Source organism: Rissa tridactyla, chromosome 3 (genome assembly GCF_028500815.1).
Source record: "Rissa tridactyla isolate bRisTri1 chromosome 3, bRisTri1.patW.cur.20221130, whole genome shotgun sequence".
Taxonomy (NCBI): domain Eukaryota; kingdom Metazoa; phylum Chordata; class Aves; order Charadriiformes; family Laridae; genus Rissa; species Rissa tridactyla.
In genome coordinates, this window is record NC_071468.1 from 72,836,280 (window position 1) to 72,855,636 (window position 19,357).

Below are 19,357 nucleotides of genomic sequence, written 5' to 3' on the forward strand. Positions count from 1 at the left end.
GACCGACTGCTGCTGCTATTGCCAGACAAACAGCTGCCTTAGCAGTTGCACTGACAAATAAAAGGGGAGGGAAGCAGGGGCAGGGGAGGGAAGATTTTGCCCTTAGGGTCCTTGTTCACTTACTTCACTGAGAAATTCAAAAGCTAATGAGGGACCATTGCTGGAGGGAAAATGAGAATAATCTGTGATGTTTGGAATAGAGTGAAAATCTGTCACCACTAGTGAGTGCTTCACATCTGCATATCTTTACAAGGCTACCCCCACAAGACAAAGGGGTTAGAAACTGATAGGTAAAAGCTGACATTTTCCTTTTCATTGCTCTCCCCTGTAGGCTGGCTGTGAGACTGACAGCCTCTCCTTTCTCACCTCTCCCAATTTCCTCCCCCGCCCCCCCAAGATAGGACTCATGAATGTCGTCTAACTTCAAGGAATTTTTAGTGCTATGTGACTGGACACAGGCTGTCCAGATTAGACATAGACGTTTGGAGCCTTTGGGTGTCCCCCTCCTTGCCTCCTCAGCCATTCCCTTTTCTCATTTTGCGGTCCTTCCAATTGCTGTTGTGTGCTGTGGTTTTGTGAAACTACTTATAGATATGTTCAAATGGCAGTGCATGTTCAAGTATTTCATTTGATGAGATTTTCGATGCCTGACTCGCAGGCATGTTTAAAACAGGGAGCAGATTAAAATTAAATTGCTGGAGTGGGTATTATCTTGAGCTGCTTGGCCTACCTTTTTTGATGGAGGTTGCTGTCACTGGGCCAGGGATGATAGCATGGCTCGTGGACTGGGTCAGCTGGAAGCTGCCCTGAAATTTTACAGCTTTCTCTCTGGAGCGTGAAAATAATCTGAATTTGGCATCGGTTTATGTTAACGTGTTGGGCTGTAACCTTTGGCAGCCTGGGAGTTGCTTTCCAACTGATCCCTCTGACTGTAGGGGTAACACCTTGTGTCTGTGCACTGGGGCGTACGGTAGGGGAAGCCGTCAACCCACCTTGAGCCAGTGATTTCGGTCTTCTGCTGTAAATGCATAGGACCCCTAAAACTCTGTGTCTTAGATCATTACTCATCTTATATGATACCATTCATGCGTACATATGCCCAATCATGTGCTTGCTCACACACCAGAAAGATTTGTCTTTCCTGATCGTGATAATTCCAGGTATAAAGAAGATGTTGCTTGCTTTGCTGGCAGTAATAATGTGCATTTTTCTCCTCAAGTTATAGTAGCCCCTATTCATTACTATAAAGGCTGATTGTTTGCCTGTATATATTTCAATTGCTCTCAAAGGATTTTGAAAGATGAATCAACAGTTTGCAAAGTGCTCTGCTATATACTGCTGTTCAGGTAGGGAATTGTAAGAGAGTCTGCTTTTCTCTGTTACTCTCTACACTGCTTTTTTCTCCTCATTCACAGTTGCAGATTTTCTCCCTGCACTGGACTTTGGGATGAAGGAAAATATAATCTGTAAGTAGATCCATAATATAAAGGACAAGGTTTATAAGTGATCTCTCACAGGGTTTGGATCCCTAGTTCTGTGCCAAGATGCAGTTTTATGGAAGAGGTGCCCTTAAAAATAACACATACTCCATCATCTACAGATTTTACAAACTCTCCTTTTAAAGTTCAGTTTCTAAAGGCCATAAATACTTTCTTCCTGAACAATTCCTGAAATTTAGGTGAAAAATCCAAAGGCTCAGGTAACTGCAAGTATTTGGACTATGAGTTAGAAGGAACATAAAGAAGGAAGGAAACAGTTGAGTGCTTTTTTCCTTTGAAGGTCTTGGTTTATGGGATGTTACAGTGACACCTTGTGGAAAAGTGTTGGAAGTCTAAGAAAAATTTCTGCGTCGTAAAACGAGGTGTTCTTTTGAATAACGTTTTTAATGTTATTATTTTATTAGATATCTATATTGCAGTAATGATTAGAGACCATTCGTGCAAGGTAGACATGTACTACACGTATATGAATGTACAAATTCTCACTTACAAGAACTACCAGCATCAGTAATTACAAATCTTTCCAGTTATAAAGAAAGGGTTAGTCGCATGCATTTTGATAGACCCAAATGCCATCGTTTTTATGTGGCTGCTGACTTCTTCAGGCTTTCAGATGCATCTTTATTGCATTCCTCACCAGGATCTTAAACTGATCCCTCCTCCCTTTCCAGTGCTCCTCCCTGTACAACCCCAAACAAGTCACAAGACATATCCTAACAATAAATTGCTTCCTAAAAAAACCCCCAAAACCAAACTAAAACCAAAACCCAAAAGTGCTGAATAGTTAAATGCAATTAAATTTTTTTTTTTTTTAAGTTTGAATTTAGACACATTTGTTTGCCTGGGCTATATCTAAGCTAGTAATTTAAAGACAAGCCAGGCAGCATTCGTAACCCTGAGTAACCACAAAGATCAACTGGTTGAGTTGTTCCTGTCTGGTTTTGGTTCAGCATTAGCCCAAATAATACCCAGGAACACTTTGGAAGTTAGTAAAAGCTAGGAGACATTCCCCATAGGTGTTTCAGTTGTGGCCATACTCTCCTGGAGTATGAGTGATTTTTCAAGTGTGGATGTGAGTTATCCTATGACACCTCCTAGGGTATGGGTGTGGGTACATCTAATTTACTGGTATGGACCTACAGAGCAAACCCTGATGGTCCTAAATTTCATAAAGATCTATCCAAAGCACAAAATGCTCTGCCTCAGGAAGAAATTGTAGCCTACGGCTGCCTGTCACCAGATTCCTCTTCAGTTTTGCTGCTCATGTGAGCTCTGACAAAGCTTCTTCAGCCAAGATGAGCTGGATTAGCGAAAAGCTACTATTTAAGCAGTCAGACTAAACTGGCTTATTTTGGCTGGTGCTAAGGAGTACCCTCTCGAGCAGCTTTGCTGGTGGGCTGGAGGGGGGGAAGCATCCTTCTGGAGTGGAGAAGTGACAGGTAAATGGGGCGGCAACTCCCCCTCACCTGTGTAGATGAAAGCCCTTAGCTGAAAGCTAAGCTCGCCTTAGACGAGTCTGACTCTCGTCTAGGAGTTCCCTTGAGTAGCGGTGAAGAGGCTGAGGTAATGCACAAGGAAACCCCCAAATGCTTCCCAGGACAGGTGGAAGAAAAAAAAAGGAAGGACCCCACTCCATAAAGCCTTTCCTTCCTCTGGCCACCTTCTAGCCATGTGTTTGGCAATATCCACTGGCTTCCTCCAGCCCAGCTTATCCTTTGCTCCTGCCTTGGCGCTTTTAGCTCCTTTCACCTACCATGCACAGGCACAGCAGCACATGGGGCTGTGCTGCAGCCTGAATCAGAGAAAACAGCATCTGGTTAATGCTAACTGATTCACTTCTGTTGTTGCTGGGTTAGTGGTAACCAGATGTCAGCCTGGTTTATTGCATGACTGCAGGAATGTTTGCTTGGCGAGTGAATGGCACTTGAGAATGTGAAGGAGCATTTAGGTGTGGTAAGAAAGTGGGTCATCTCTTTAAACACCAGTGACAGGATGTGTCAGCCTAAAACATTAAATGTTTTAGTTATTAAAAAAATAGCACATTTTATTTATAATGCATAGCACACATGCACAAAAATTGCATAGCATTTTTTTATATATACATATATATATGTGTGAGCTGGATCAATTTCCTATTGCGGTTTGCAGAATGACTCTGTGGATAGATTTGTGGTACAATAGACAGGAGCCACAGGCTGGGAGCTGGGTGTATCTTAGCTTGAATTCCCACTGACCTCTTTAATGTGATCTCCAACTTTATGTGGGACTCTTCACACCTTTTTAAATCAGATACACAAGTTATCCATCAGCATCAATTTTCTTCCATGGTATGGACACAGACATACCGGTACAATTGTGTCCACATGTGTAGAGACCCCCTAGCTGGTTGGCTCTGGTTAGTTTGTGTATACATTGCATCAGAAGGAGGCAGATAGGGGTCTGCTTTGATTGGTATTTCGGTGTGGAAAGGGAACATTTGAGTCATATTGGAGTCATTAAAAATGAGAATTATTTAACATTTTTGTACTGACTGATATGAACTGTAGTGTTCTAACAAGGTTATTCATCATCACAATCAAATTTTCTAAGTTGCATCCACTTGAAAATCTTTAGAAATAGCTTAATCATATTAGAAATTAAGATTACGCCAGTTTTCTCTCACTCCTTCCCTGTTTCCATGTTGCTTGGAGCACCTGATTAAAAGCATTGCACTTAGCTTCCTCTTTACGTTAATGATATTTATGTAAGGAGATACGCTGACTTTCATTGGTCAACTCTTTTGTTTCAGTGGTTTAATAAGAAACTATGAAATAGATGTTGTGCAATTTCAAGACAAGTGCTCCAGGAAGCTGAAAAGTTGTTGAAGGAACGGAGTGTAAACAAGGATTTTAAAAATATTTAGTAAGCTGAAATGCAGAAATTTCACAGTGGCGTCTCTGTCCTCTAGACTAAAAGGAGTTTGTATGGCCAAGTCAAGGAAGAAATCAGACTGCCAGATGAAATTATTTAAGTTATGAGGAACGCTTGCCTGTGGGTTCTCCCGCTAAACAGACTTGCTGTTTTTTACTGTGTATGGATGTCTGCAGTGTACTGTACATTCTCAAAAAATTGTCAAAACTTATGTACAAGTAACCTGGTAAGTTTTGAAAAACCGTACTTAATCTTTTGAAACATAGATGATTATTAGCACTGTAAGGATTTTCTATTACCTATCAGCTTCTTCAAAATTATTTTAAAGAATGTATCTGAGTAAAAGCAGAGTCTGAGAACTAATACTTAACATTTGAATTTGTGGAACCTGGAAAGGAAGAAATCCTGTTAACCAGATTGCATGGGTTTTTGTTTTATACTTTCTTTACATACTTATGTTCCAACAGCTCCTGAAATTACTATAAATGCTAAAGACCCTGGAGGGTGGAGGAGAGAAACCTTTGTTCTTTCAGTTTATTCACTTTACTTACCCATTTCTGTCTAGTCTACGACTTTTGTTACATAAACCTAGGAAAACTGTAAATTCATGAGAAATTGGCTGGGAATCTGTGGCTTGCACAATTATCCTGAACTGGTTCCGGCTTCTTTTTAAAGTCACCTATGCTTTAAATTGTGGATATTTCTTTAAGTATTAAAGTAAGTGGTTGGATTCTTAATCTTATGCTTTCTTAGTGTTCCTTTGAGTAGTCAAGTGGATATTATTATTTTTTCTTCTACTGATGCACGACAAAGATAAGCAAAACCTCTCAAATCCAAACAACAATTCTGCAAGAGGCTTTCAGGAGTTACCTCCTTGTTTCTATTTGCCTGAGACGTTGATGTTGTTTAGAAGATCATATACCTTTTCTCTGTAAAAAGAACATTTTGTGCCTGGGGGCTAACTGTGGAAACCCACTGCAGAGGACTATCACCTGCTCCATTTATTTCATACATTTGTCTGGTAGTTCCTTTAAAACTACTTCTAACTCTTGCACCAGTGAAAGAGTTAATTGCCTTCCCTGATAGAAGCCTATCAAGCAATGATAAATTTAATGGGGATCCTTTGATTTAAGCTTAAATTAATTCAGAATAAGAAATAAGTTGCTCTTCCTCTCAGCTTTGAAAGACAGGAAAATCGCATTCATGTTCAGTGAATGTATTGTGTAAGGGATTCAGATGAGAAAAATATAATCTTGGAGTCTGAGAGCTGTAAATCTTATTTTTCATCTCCAGTCTACTTATTGTGTTCACATTTTCTTTATGACAACTTTAATTCTTACGGTTATCACGGTGTGCCCAGAGTGCTGAAAATTTGTTCCTGAGAGTTGTTGTTAAGGGTGTCTTTACCTGTTTGCAGGACAAAACTTAAGATTTCATTTGCACTTCACATGTGGTTACTGGTTTGGCACACTTGGAATGATGTGAAAAAATAGGCACCTCAGCTCAAGATCACTTCTGGCAGGAGAAGAAGGGTGGTCACCATACGGCTGCATAAAAACCTTTCAAAAGGAGGCTAGGCAAAAGGCATTTAGCTTGAAGGAAATTCTTTCTGCTCCCAAGAGGTCAAAGCCACTCGGCTTTGTCATTTATGCCCAACGTATTTATGAAACATTTGTTATTGACTCAGTGAACCAGAATCAGATGAGCGCCAAATCCCCGCCTGAGATAATTTAATCAACACCATCTGATTTTGCCAATGTCTTTGCTTGATGGTACTCTGAAATTAGTCTCAAGTGAGAAGCTACTGGTGTGTCAACAATAAATTTATTCAAAGGAGGAAACATTGGTCAAAGAAAATTTGTTCTGCAAGAAACCAATGCTTTAATATGTTTTAACCAAAGGATTTTGGGGAAACATTTTCACTCTTTGTAAAAATGTATGTACTTCTCTTACAGGAAGGAGAATTTGGGATTACTAACCTTTGCAATGTTAGTGACATCACTGCAGCAGTGAGTAATGGTTTACTTTGTTAATTGCTGGTATTTTATGTTACTGCTATTTGAATAAATGCCTACAATGATTACATTGTCAAAGACTTCACGTAAATGCGCACCGTTGCCTGTCTGGCACAGGTCATTAGGTTGTGTGCTTAGATTTGGCTCAAATTATTAAAGGCACAATTATCTTTCTTGTTTAAAGAAAATTTGTAAAGGGTGTGGATCTCTGCTGTGAGTCATGTTCACGTTTGTGATTGATATAAAAATAATCATTCATTGTGAGAAAATGAGTCAAAACTAGTTTTCCTTCCAAAATGCGAATCATTAAGACTGTTTTATTCAGCTACCTGTGTACAGTTAAGTAGTGTATTTTGTTTTCTCAGTGATTTGATGGGAGGAAACTTAAAGTGACAATTGTTGAAAATTTAGAGTTCTCTAGGACTTCAAATTGTTGTGTCTATTATGAGGGGCTCTTTACCTTAAAATGAGCTTTCCATGGCAGCGTTCTTGCAAGGAATTTAGCTGATGTTCTCCTAGTTCAGATTTTAAACGCAACTCAAGCTGTTGGTTATATGTATTCTTTGAAGAGCGGTGGGGAATTCAGTCATCAATATTTTCCACAGAGACTAGTGGGAAGCAGCCTCTCAGTGCCTGGTATCTGGCGATAGGCTGGGTCATTTATGATACAGGGACCATAAAAGGCTGTGTTGTCATGACAATACATAGCAAGGTTGACTTGCCTATTTAGGTTACTGTGTATCTTTGCTCAGTGTTATCAAGTCTGTTTTTTTCATGAGTCTTTGCAATCCTCAATATGTCTCCTGCTTCCAAAGCTGTTCCCTTTCAGCTTCCCTTTAGGAAAAAAAAACAAAAGTACATGACCATTAAGAAGTAGATGGGACAGAATAAACAAGAAAGGTCTGACATCAAATCCAAACATATAATATTTATTACATCTTTGCAAACTCATGATTTTAAAGCTGATGCCTTTCCTGTTGGAGAGTGGGGTGCTTGTATTGAATGGCTTTTCGCTCTGCTTGGTTGTGCTGCATACTGTGTATCCATTTCTTCTTCACACAGAAGAAGTGTTAAAATAAACACGGGAGAGAGGGAGCACTGGGCACACATATCATGGCTGCCTGGGTGACTCTTTCCCAGAGCAAGACTGAATGTGGACTGTTTTATCCAGGGCTCCTTCTGTCCCTGGAGCTGTGCATCAGCCCTTTCCCAAGGCCTATGAAAAGCTGAGGTGATAGTCACAGCCTGCTCAGGTGTCCTGCATTCCTTTTAGTGCTCTCAGTACATATGAGAGTGTCAAAGTCTTTACCAGACCTGAACAGGTAGTTGAACATCTACTGTTTTGTACAAACCAGTCTCTAAGAATGAGTTATTTTTTCTTCTGCTCTATATTTGGTTTTACATTGAGAAGGGCACTATACAACATAACTCCCTTACTGTAGTATCTGAGTACCTACAATCTTTAGTATATTTAATATTTTTGTTACAGAGTTTAAATGCTGTAAATGCGTATTTTATTGCTAAGGAATGAGGGCACAAAGGAGTTAAGTGACTTGGTCATACAGAATGTATTACTGCATCTGGAAATTGAACTATTGTTCTCACCCTTAGTGCTGGGGTATCCCTTCTCTTTAAAAATGTGCTTTAAAAGTCCTTTTTAAAGCCACTGTCTGTCTTTGCAGTGCACACAGGGATGTCAGTTTTGGAATGCAACAGTGCAAATCAATTGTCCACTGAAATGTGTGAGTATTGCCTTAGCCTCGGCTCCATATCTCTTATCTCCAGTCCATCAAGTACCTTATCCGATGGCAGATGTCAAAAACTTAAACACAGCAGTGTTTCTATGAAAAGATGTGATGTCCATGTTTTTTCTCAGTACGTTTATAAATTCTCTTTTAGGAAGTTAATAATTCTTGCTATGGGAGTTACCTGTAATATCAAAAGTTTTCATTGTGTTTGTCAAAATGTGGCGACATTTTACAGTACGTTTAGCTCAACCACTCACCCAGATTTTCATGCAGTGAGAAAGAACTAGTGCTTTGCAGGATTTTTCTCTACTGGGGCCTGTCTCAGAGTTGTATGCAGATTTAAATGAAGCACATAGTCTTTACTAGATAGATTTTTTTGCTTTTACTAAACCAGATGGATAAGACATTGGTCTAGGACAACTGCCATCATAGTTTTTAAACTGCTCCTTTTTCTGGACCTCTTGAACACCTGAAGCTCATTCATCCTTGGCATAATTTTAATGTTGACTTTCTGGTTTTTCAAGTGTGGGTTTTCCTTCTTTCATTATTTGCCAGTGACAAGGTTTATGTGGTGTTCTTTCACTGTAAGAAACTTCTAATTAATTGATATTATCTGTTTGAAATACCCTATGATTATATTTATGCTAATCTCACATTTTATTAATTTGCTTCTTGGCAGAACAAGACATACACCAGAGCATGTGAGGTAAGTTAAATACTATCAGAACAATACAAAAAATCATTATTTCAGTGATTACTATGTCCATAGAGTGCTAAGAAACACAATGTTAGGTACACAAACTTATCAGTCCAGGTCTAATTGTGTTGTGCTCCCTAAAGCTGAAGAATAAGTACCTGAATCCTTTCTTTCCAGCATGGTGGCTAAGGACATGTTTGCATAACAAGCTGCCACGTAGCAAAGAATATTGCTTTAGAAAAAGCAGACTAATCATACCAGTACGGAATGCAGTACAAACCTATTTCATCTGTGTTCTAGACTTTCATAGGAGTCTTGTTCTATCCAGTTTTTCATTAATCCCATCAAAGATGAACCAGAGAGAATGCTTATTAAGGCTGGTATGATACCAGCTTGGCGAGAAGTGGAAAAAAGGAGTGGGAGCTAGAAGACAAGACACGCTTGACTGGGTAGGGAGTCCAAATGAAGTAAAATGCAATTCAGTAAAGGGCAGCATGTTGTCCTTTAGCAAGAGATCTCAAATGGGGAGTGCCTGGTCTGTGCTGCAGATGGACTGGCATTTACATTAATGAAGCAAGTGGTACTGCAGAGACGGTGCCTTTCTGGGGCCCTTTTAGCATGGACATAGAGTGTAGGATGGGATGGGAACGAGACGATTGCAGGATTGTGTTTGGGACTGTTGAAGCCTCAGTATGAAGGTTGTACCCAGATGGGGGCAACACACTTCAAGCAGGAGATGGAGGAGTTGGAGGGAATCCCAAGTAGGACACAAAGTCATTTGCAAGCTGTAACTTTAATTGAAAGGGTTGGTTTTTTTCATGCTTTTTAATCTCTGAAATTATTACTATAATAAAGGTTTACAAATATGTTAAATGGTGGTTTGGGAGTGTAGGAACAGTCCAAGAAGTAACCAACTTACTTTTTTAGAAACACAGAATTAGTGTGGGTTTTTTTTTTGTTGTTGTTGGTTTTGTGGTCTTTTTTTTTACTTGTCTGGCTACACAATATGCCAGTTAAATTCACCAACTCTGGCAAGGGCTTCTGTGGGATTATTTTTCCGCTTGATCAGCTGACTTGACTCCCCACATGGTCAGGCAAGCATGACGTCGTTGCATGCAGAGGATCAGGTCATTGCAGTCTGCAGGGGAAAGGAGGAGGAGTAAGAGTGCCACTTTTCCTTCGGCGCTCACTCAGCTCTGTCCTGTGACTACACCTTGAGACTGAAATCTGGCAGTGTTACTCCTTCTAGGTATTACTTCTCACCTAGGAACATAGGAGTGTCACTGAATTTGGTGGGAATATTCATAAGAAAAGGCAGCAGAATCTGGGTCATATGGGGGCATTTTTGATAGATGGGGAATATATAAAGATTTCTTGTTTCCAGGCAGAGCAGATGGCAAATTTTCCTCAAAATTTCTAAGGCTAGGAGCTTTAGTAATCCTCTTACCTCAAGCAAAAATTGGATTTATGGTTCGGACAAAGATCAGAACAAGAAAGAAAAATATGAGAAAACCCTAATGGTCAGAAATGTCTGTGTTAAATGAAGCAGAAGGCACTATGAATCAGTGTGTAATTTGGGGACGCTATCCCCTACAAACTAAACCAATCTTGGTTGCAAATGAAAGCTCCAGTGTACACTTGGTAATTGATGTCTGCTAATACCCAGATCTTTGCCTGCTAACAGTCATGATAATTCACTTGGAAGTATTTTGTTTCTCTGAATACAAAAACATTGGAAAAAACTTTTTAAGTGCTTGCACTTGACACTGAATGCCTAGATGTGAGATAATTTTTGTAGGAATATACTGCTAAGCAAGGTTTTAAATCCGTCTCAGCTGCAACCATGTTGTCTGAAATAACACGCCTTATCAGTTTCCGCAGGGTGCAGGAAGTGTATATCCTAGAATCACAGGAAGAGCAATTAAAAAAATTTGCTCAGTTAACATAATGAATTGCTCCTGAATGATCTAAAGGTTAATTGTCACTTGAAATGTGGTTGTTGTATGAAGCAAACATCAAGATTTGATAGGTTGAATGAACTTGCAGAATAAATTGAGCCTAAATAAAATGCCTTTCTAGAAAAGCTCAAACCATCACTTCTCAAATGTTCTGGCTTTCCAGGAAACCCAGTCTCACATGTAATTTTTAAGCTACTGAGATTCACCTAGAGAATGTTACTACCTCTTCTTAAGTTCTCTAAGTATAAAGCAGGGTAACGCTATATCTATGTTCCCTAACTAAACTGAAAACTCCTGGGAGTTTTCAGTTCTTAGGATGTGAGTGTGGAGAACTCATTGCCCTGAGGTATTTGTTGTGTTTGCAGCTTGTAGACATGACTGTACCAGAAGGAGTAACTACTAACAAGGAAGTGTGAATTAGGCATGACTGCTCTTACAAATTACTAATTTCAACTATTTTGAAAATTCACTGCAAGTATGACTCTGCCTGGAATGCACTGGAAGTAAGAATGTGCCTCATTCATCGGAAATACATGAAGTGTGAAAGGGTGAAACCCAACATGTGGAACATGTCATTTTTACAAGTTAAAAACCATTACTTCCCAACTCCATGGTTGTTACTTTCCAAATTTAATGTTGCCCTGTATTTGTGTTTTCCACAAAGCGACAGGGTCTAAGGAGGAAAGCCTTAATTCAGTGCCCAGTGAAATGATGGAAAGGGTCCCGGGAAAAGTGAGTTTGTGTAACTGCTATTTTTTAGAATGAATGTAATGATTTCCACAGGGGTTGTATGTATTCAAAATGTCCACAGGATTTGTATGTATTTAAAATATGTCTCCATAATTCTAATAAGAAGTTTGCCTTTACACAAAACTAACCAGTGAGTTCTGTACCCTACACAGACAGTTTCCTGTAAGTTTGGCTGTAGCCGGGCAGAGGATGCATATGGAGTTGAAGCACAGAGTAAGTCTGAATACAGTCCTGTGTCTGATTCACAGTCTGACAAATTCAGTTTTAGTATTGTACACTTGTTCTACTATCTGGATTTCTTTGAAAAAATAGGAATGTCTTGAGTGTTTTTATTCATCAGAAAATTACCACTCCTCTTATTTCTTTTAATAAATACAATGAAGGTAACTCTATCTAATAGTAAAGCTGTTTTCCCTCCCTTTCATGGACATGAGACTTTTTAAATCCAATCTCAACTGTTTAAGATGATAATTTATCAAACACCTGTCCTTGACCTGCCTGCTACCTTGAAATCATTGCAAAAGGCTCCTGCAACTTACACGGCAACAATTCGGCCAATACAGTGCTATGGAAATGAGCTTCTTGAAAATCTCTTCAGAAGTCTCTCTACCTTCTCTAGATTTCTATTCAGCAAAATTTAGTTACTAAGTACTTGTAACTAAATGCGCATCTACCCAAGCACAGAGCTTTAGTCGCAATTGCTCACATTGAACTTGGCCCAGTTCAGGCTTACTTATCAAACTGTCTTTAAAATGTCATGTGATTTATTCAGCAACATTTTCAATATACTCTTTTTCTGTGTTTTTATTGGCTTCCCAGCTTTCAGGTGTGTGGAGTAATAGGCTTTTACCCTTAAGGCCCAGAAATTGCCATGAAAACTTCTTTTCTTACTGTTATATTTTATTTTCCCCTCAGACTACTTGAACAAGCCTAGTGCACCATTTGCATCTACCATAGGAAGCCACAATGTCACATTAGGGTGGAAGCCAGCTAACATCTCTGGGGTGAACTATATTATCCAGTGGAAGTTCAAGCAGCTCCCTGGAGACTGGAGGTACACAGAGGTAAAGAAGGACACTTACTTTTACTTTGCAAGAAATAGGTTCTTGGTTTTGTTTATAATACAGCCCTGTTTCACAGGGAAAAAAAAAGGTAATTTATTAATAGAGTGCAATCATAACAAAAACCACATGAGGAATGAGTGTAACAACGAGATTTTGAAACAGAAGTGGCCATAATTTACTAGTGAATTAAGTGGTTCCTTTATCTTTTTCTGGCAGTTGGCTAAAAGTGGTAAAACATTTTAGGATTCTTAGTATTCTTTGTGTACTTGCAGGGCACTGGTTGTGTTTGTCATCTCTGCTCTTCACTTTATTTTAGAAAAACATTGGGTAATATGTTAGGCACGTGGAAGAGGTTTACAAAATCATGAGTAACATGGAGAAGCTGAGAAGTGGACAATTATTCTCCATGTCCTCCAACATAGGAATTAGGGACTGTGATGGAAACTAGCAGGTAGCAGACTCAAAACTAGCAAATGAAGGCATTTCCTCACAGAATGTGTAGTTAAAATGTTCAGCTGCTTTCTGGAACGTGTGGATATTAAATTACTAAATTTAAACTACTAAATATTACAATTTAAAATTGTTAAAATTACTAAATGGGGTTCAACAAGTGACTGGAAAAATTACTGGAAGAAAAAATTGGGTTGTACTAAATGCAAACATTGCCACCGTTTCATGTTGAGCCATGCTCGTAAAATGCCAAGACTGAGGGTATTTGAGAGATATATCACTGTTGGCTTTCTTTTTTTTATACCTTTCCCTAGAGATATTTTTTGATTCTTGTCAAAGACACAATGCTTGGCTAGATAGACCTTTGTTCTGACTCAGTATGGTTATTCTCATATTATGTTCTTTTGCGTCAACTGTACACTTGTTATCTTGCCATCATCTCTATTGGACTAATTCATAGAGCATGGCAAGTTGGGGCCACAAACCAAAGGTAAAGATAATTTGCTAAGCAGGAAGTTCTTCTGAATTAATCATTGGTGAAATAATGGGTAACAGTGACTTCAGACCATAAATATTTTAAGGTAACTAGGAGCCTTTGGATCTTAAACCTGTAGTATATATACCAACAGTTTAAAATACATTGCCTATAATACATTATTATTTCAGTTTTTTTACCTTATTCTTCAAATGTATTATTATATTGCATCCATCCTTCTATCCATTTACTGTTTAGATTTGGTAGCATGCTCTGAAGAAAAGAGAAGAGAAAAAGTTCTGAAAGGGTGGAAATCGAAAGTCTGTAGTGAAAATAGTTCTCAGAATTTCCTCTTATTTAAGCTTAGGATGCTGTACTTAAGTGTCCTGAAATATGTATGTTGTTGTATGAGACCTCTTTTGCCCTGACAACACCCTACATAGTAACTGCAGATGGAGGAAGAAAAAAAAAGACTGTGTCTGTGCATTGATCTAGGTAGTATCTGAAACTTCATATACAGTCGAAGACCTTCAAGCCTTCACAGAGTATGTGTTTCGAGTAGTTTGGATCGTCACATCTCAGCTGCAGCTCCATTCTCCATCGAGTCCCAGTTACCGGACACACGCTTTTGGAGGTAATGAATCACACTATTAGTTGCATCTTTCAGGATTGTATCAGAAACATTTAGTTTTCCTTGTTGTTTCTTTCACAGAAAGCATTGATGCTTAATCTTCAGAATGATGTGTATGTTGTCTGCTGAGTAGCTGCAGAAGACCAAACTAAAATACTACAACATCTTTTTGTTTGAACTAGAAGATTTAGGGCTGCTTCCTGATTTTAGTTTTGAGAACATGCACAGAAAAGTACATGGTCAAAATTGTGAGGGCACATTGGATAATTCTGTGCACAATTATGCACATGAACTTTTTGAGCGAAATTTTCCTGGACACTAAAAAAGTTAACCGTTGCTGAAATTTTATGCTGTCCCTAATCATATTTATTAGTATAAATGAATTAACAGGTATGAAACCTAAAAATGTAACTAAAAAAAAAGAAAAAAAATAATGTCTTAAATTCCATCCCAGAGTCGTATATTTCTGTCTTTTGCAGCTCCTGTGACAGCTCCTGTCATTAAAGATATTCAGAGTTCAAGTCCAAACACTGTTGAAGTTAGTTGGTCTCCACCACTTTTTCCCAATGGATTGATTGTTGGGTATAACTTGCTCCTGACCAGCGAGAATCACAAACTATTGGGAGCCTCAAGAGGGCATAGCTTTCAGTTCTACTCCACCTTCCCAAACAACACTTACAGGTACAGAAAGAAAAGATAAGCAACATGGCCAAGTGTGCTATAGCACTTCTTGCCCAGATAGCACAGGGTATGCCTACGTATCACTTCTGCACAATTATGCTGTTTACTTAATGTTCTTTCCAAAAGCAAGGGTACCTTCCTGGGGATAACAGAGTTATTGCAGATGAGTTAGATGCTTATGCGTAAGTCAGATGGGGTGGAAGGAAAAGCAATTTGATAAAGGGCCAGCAGATTGCATTTTCTTAGCTGCTGTTTTTTATTTTTTAACCTTGTATGGCATCTTTTCAGTATATTCAAGGGATGACAGAGCAGTGTTCTCTACTTCTTTAAGCATCTGGAAAAATATCTTAATTTTTATTAAACACAAAGGCCTGCATTCCCCTTGCACTGGTAAATACAGATCTTCATTTGAAATGAAATTGAGTTGCTCTTCTGAGTCTGAGGCCTCATTTTAAATTTTAATTTAGAAGATTCTATTGTTGTCCCACCTTTGAGGAATTCAAATTCTGGTTGGTTTTATTTTTATTACAAATTCCTCAGAGCATTATATTTAAATGGGCATTTTCTGATTGTCAAGCACTTCTGTAGCAGCTGCCCTACTTGATAAAATGTTTCTCCAGCAATTTTTCAAAAGAAACCTGCAAACCAAATCCTGTCTCTTTGGTTTATTATAGGTTCAGTATTGTGGCGGTTAATGAGGTTGGTGCTGGACCCCCTGCTGAAGCCAACATCACAACCCCAGAATTCAAAGGTGCAAGAGTAACAGAGTCCTTATCGTTGTCGGTTCCTGGGGACAAAGTCACCTTCCCTGGGCTGCTGTGTACCTGGCAGAAGAGGTGCACAGCGGAAGAGAACAATATTTAGACTGTAAACAATGCATGACAAGGAGTTGTACACTGAGGAGTCAATAGCATATCAGAGAGAGTCCTGTTCTTTAGCTGTAGATATTATTGCGCTACACAGCACATTAATAACCTGGGACGCTGGTAGGCCCAAACAAATTTGGCTTGAGTTATATTACAGATGAAAAACACCTCAGTGGTCCAAGGCAGTGACTGAGAGGACATACTTTCATTTTTTAGATGAGATTTTAACAGCTGAAAAACAAATGTATTTCTTCTAATAATATTAAATACTTAATATGAAACTCTTTTGTCAAAACACCCTCAGTTATCTCACGCCAAATACGTGAAATCACATCCATTTTTGTTGCTCCTTCATGGCTGTATTTATTTTACTATATTAACTAATTAATAATGAAAGTAACGATACACTATAGATATCACTCAAAGAATTCCCAGAGAAAAAGTAAATGTTGAAATAGACCACAAGTGAGAATGAAATCAACATTAACAAAAGGTATCTTTAGAAAAAAAAGTCCCTCCCCTCCTCCTGAAGAAATCCAGTTGTCAAACACCTGGAAACTCTTCAACTCTAGCAAACACTTTAAGCCCGTCTCTGCATCACCAGTCTTCTGCTATTGGTTGGAGAAACTGAGCTTTTAGCTTCTCTAGTGTTTTTTAAAATATTACTTTTTAAAATTTTTTTGGTAACAGCTCAGACACAGTAATATGTCCTTATCTAAAGACTCCACAGAAGTTTGCTCTAGGGTTGGCTGACCCTGAGCCATAGCATTTGTGCTATTTATGAAATGTCCAGACTGGTACATCTGACTGTGTTCATTAAGTCAAGCTAATTACGAACCAATTAATTTAAGGCAGAAAACAACCAACCAACCCTATCCCCCAAAACTCCACCTTCTGGTGGTGTGGAACCCATTCCACCTCCCGTTACTGGTCACCACTTAGGTTAATTCTTGTCAATTGCACTAGCACACATTTTCTCTCTGTGCTAAGGTGAACAGGAGCAACCCTTCCTCATGTATCACTTTCAGAAATGATGTTACTGCTTCAGGTACTGAGCTGTGTAGATCCTAAGCCCTGAGAAAAATCAGGGAAAGAATCTGATCTCTGGGCTAGATTGCAAGAAATGTCAGTGGAAAAGAGATAAGGAAATGATACTGGCCTCTTGTAGTCGGCTCTGGAGGGATCATTACTGAAATGACTCACAGCGTGTGCATTGTGAGAAATGCATGCAGCTCGATTTATGCAGATTATCCAGGAATGAATTAAGACAGCATTCGATCACAGTCTCGTGATACTCATGTGAGGTAATGATATCTGATAGCAGACAGCTGTTTAAACCAGAGGGGGGCGGGAAAAAGAAGGGAAGGATTGTTTGGAAACTGAAATTAGCCAAATTCAGACTCAAAATAATGCACCACTTTTTAAAATGAAGGTAACTACCTGGTGAATCAATTTAGCAGGGGATGTGCCAGATTTTCAGGGATGTGGGATTCAGAAGGAATATTAGCTACCTTTCCCTAGGCACAGCCCGGACAGAAGGTATGGATTTGATGTGGAGGTTTTGATGTAAGTTACTTGGACCTGTATAAGCACAAAGTCAGCTTATGTGACCAAAGCTCTCCTTCTTGACCATAAAAACTGTGAGTTTATTAAAAAACCCCACATATTTTAAATTTATCAACTTTGAAGATGATATTATCCCATTATCATCTTTATGTGTGAAAAATACTTGTTCCTTGAAAAAATCATTGGTCAGCATGATGAAATCCATGAAATAAACATACTTGCTTTGCTCTTCCCCCAGCTCTGTGATATAATATTCTAGGTTGACTGGGCTTCTCATAGAGGCCCAAGAGGGTTAAATATCCCAATTCCATTGGATTTTAAAGTGACATGGATGTCTTAGTGCCTTTGTTTCCTTGGGAGTCCGTAGGGCCTCATTTGCTCCAGTTTACTTTCCCTCACTAGGGACTCGCTACTGTCACAGGAAACGATGGTGTGAAATTCATGCGGTGCATTCTCACCCCAGGCGAGCAGCCAGAAGGCACTGTAATGAATAACTCAATCCACTTCCAACACTCAAAAAGCTCAAGTTTTAGTCAGTCGATGCTAGTGGAAAAATATATATGTACAAGTATATATGTGTGCATGTGTATATGCATGTCTATGAAAGATGTATCTATCTGAGTTAGCAACATTGTTCTCTGTGCTGCAGTCGTTCCTCTTAATTCTGAATTTCTCCTTTTGTTAGTTAAGGAAAAAGCAACATGGCTTTTCCTATCCAGAAACCGGTCTTTAAGGAAAAGATACATGGAACATTTCCTCGAAGCAGCCCAGTGCCTGCAAAATGATATTATACGCCACAACATTACAGGTAAAATCGGATTGGGCTCTCTCCTTTTCTTTCAAGTACGACTTAGACCTCTGTATTCACCAAGGACAGAATGCACCTCACCTAGCCTGAGACACTATCTAGCTTCCTTTTATAGCCAATGGGGAGAAATAGGAACTTTCAGGACATGGTGTGACCTATTTGAAATGACAGGCCTTAGGAAGAGATTAATTGTTCTCCCCAGTGCAACCTCTTCTTCACTGAATCTGGGCAGCTACTTCAGAGCTGGACTTTTACATAATAGGTATCTAAATTGAGGTAAGTTGAAGCCAAAGCAGATTTTTCCCTATGATTAATAAGTGTGTTTTCCCAACATGAATATGAGGAAGTAGTTTGAACTTAAGAATTAAATAATACATGGTGTCAAAACGTACTGGCTAAAGAGTATGCTAGTGTTTGCTAGTCTGGGACACAGACCTAAATGAGGCATTTAGTAGCCTAAGTCCCCAGACAACCATGTTATCTCAAATTAGTCTACACTCTAATGTTTCTTATCTACACTGGTGCTGTATTTGGTCCTTGGAGACAGTGTGGAAATCTGAGTTTATCTACTGAAGTTCACAGAGTCACAAAGATGCCAAAGAAGGAATGTTCCCCCTGACTAAATACCCTTTGACAGTGGAGGGGTGGCACAGATAATGTCTAGCTTGAATTCTAGAGTGAATGGTGCTTTGTGAGGAGATGAAAATTGCATCTGTTTGCCCTGGAGAGGGGCTATCAGTGTCAGTTGGTTTGCATGTTATATATCCTCTTTCTGTTTGATTGCCTTTCTGAAGGGCAATTGTCTATAATAATGTCATTTACATAGAAAATGGGAAACTTTCCTTATCTGAAAGACTAGAAGTGGAGGAGAAAACCAGTTAACTTTTATCCAATGATGTTGGGTTGCAAATTGAAAAATACTTCTTTTTAAGGCAAATAGAAAAAGTGACTGAAAAACTGAAATTTATTTCTTATGCTATCTGTGTGCGTGTATCTTTCTATTTTTAGGAATTTCTGTGAATGTTTATCAGCAAGTTGTCTATTTTTCTGAGGGAAATTCCATCTGGGTGAAAGGAGCTGCAAATACGTCCGATGTATCTGACCTGATGCTCTTTTATGCTGGCTGGGGGAATATTACGTCCATCTCAGTAGACTGGCTTTACCAGAGGATATACTTTGTCATGAATGAAAAGGTAGTGCTCTAGGGCTTAATTAATTTCTTATTTCATTTGAACTATT

The 19,357-nt window shown here is 38.9% G+C and overlaps 1 protein-coding gene across 3 annotated transcripts in view; it reads left to right on the top strand.

Moving 5' to 3' along the window:
- Positions 1 to 4,341: 4,341 nt before the first annotated feature.
- ROS1 (ROS proto-oncogene 1, receptor tyrosine kinase) overlaps positions 4,342 to 19,357 on the top strand; it is a 74,175-nt gene continuing 59,159 nt past the window's right edge. For all 3 annotated transcript variants that reach the window (XM_054197174.1, XM_054197175.1, XM_054197176.1), the window contains exons 1-11: positions 4,342 to 4,635; positions 6,365 to 6,418; positions 8,107 to 8,166; positions 8,852 to 8,878; positions 11,730 to 11,790; positions 12,493 to 12,641; positions 14,062 to 14,200; positions 14,677 to 14,878; positions 15,553 to 15,629; positions 17,996 to 18,118; positions 19,127 to 19,311. In XM_054197174.1, the coding sequence (XP_054053149.1) occupies positions 4,513 to 4,635; positions 6,365 to 6,418; positions 8,107 to 8,166; positions 8,852 to 8,878; positions 11,730 to 11,790; positions 12,493 to 12,641; positions 14,062 to 14,200; positions 14,677 to 14,878; positions 15,553 to 15,629; positions 17,996 to 18,118; positions 19,127 to 19,311 (1,200 nt within the window). In that variant the 5' untranslated portion in view covers positions 4,342 to 4,512. The remainder of the gene's footprint in view (positions 4,636 to 6,364; positions 6,419 to 8,106; positions 8,167 to 8,851; positions 8,879 to 11,729; positions 11,791 to 12,492; positions 12,642 to 14,061; positions 14,201 to 14,676; positions 14,879 to 15,552; positions 15,630 to 17,995; positions 18,119 to 19,126; positions 19,312 to 19,357) is intronic.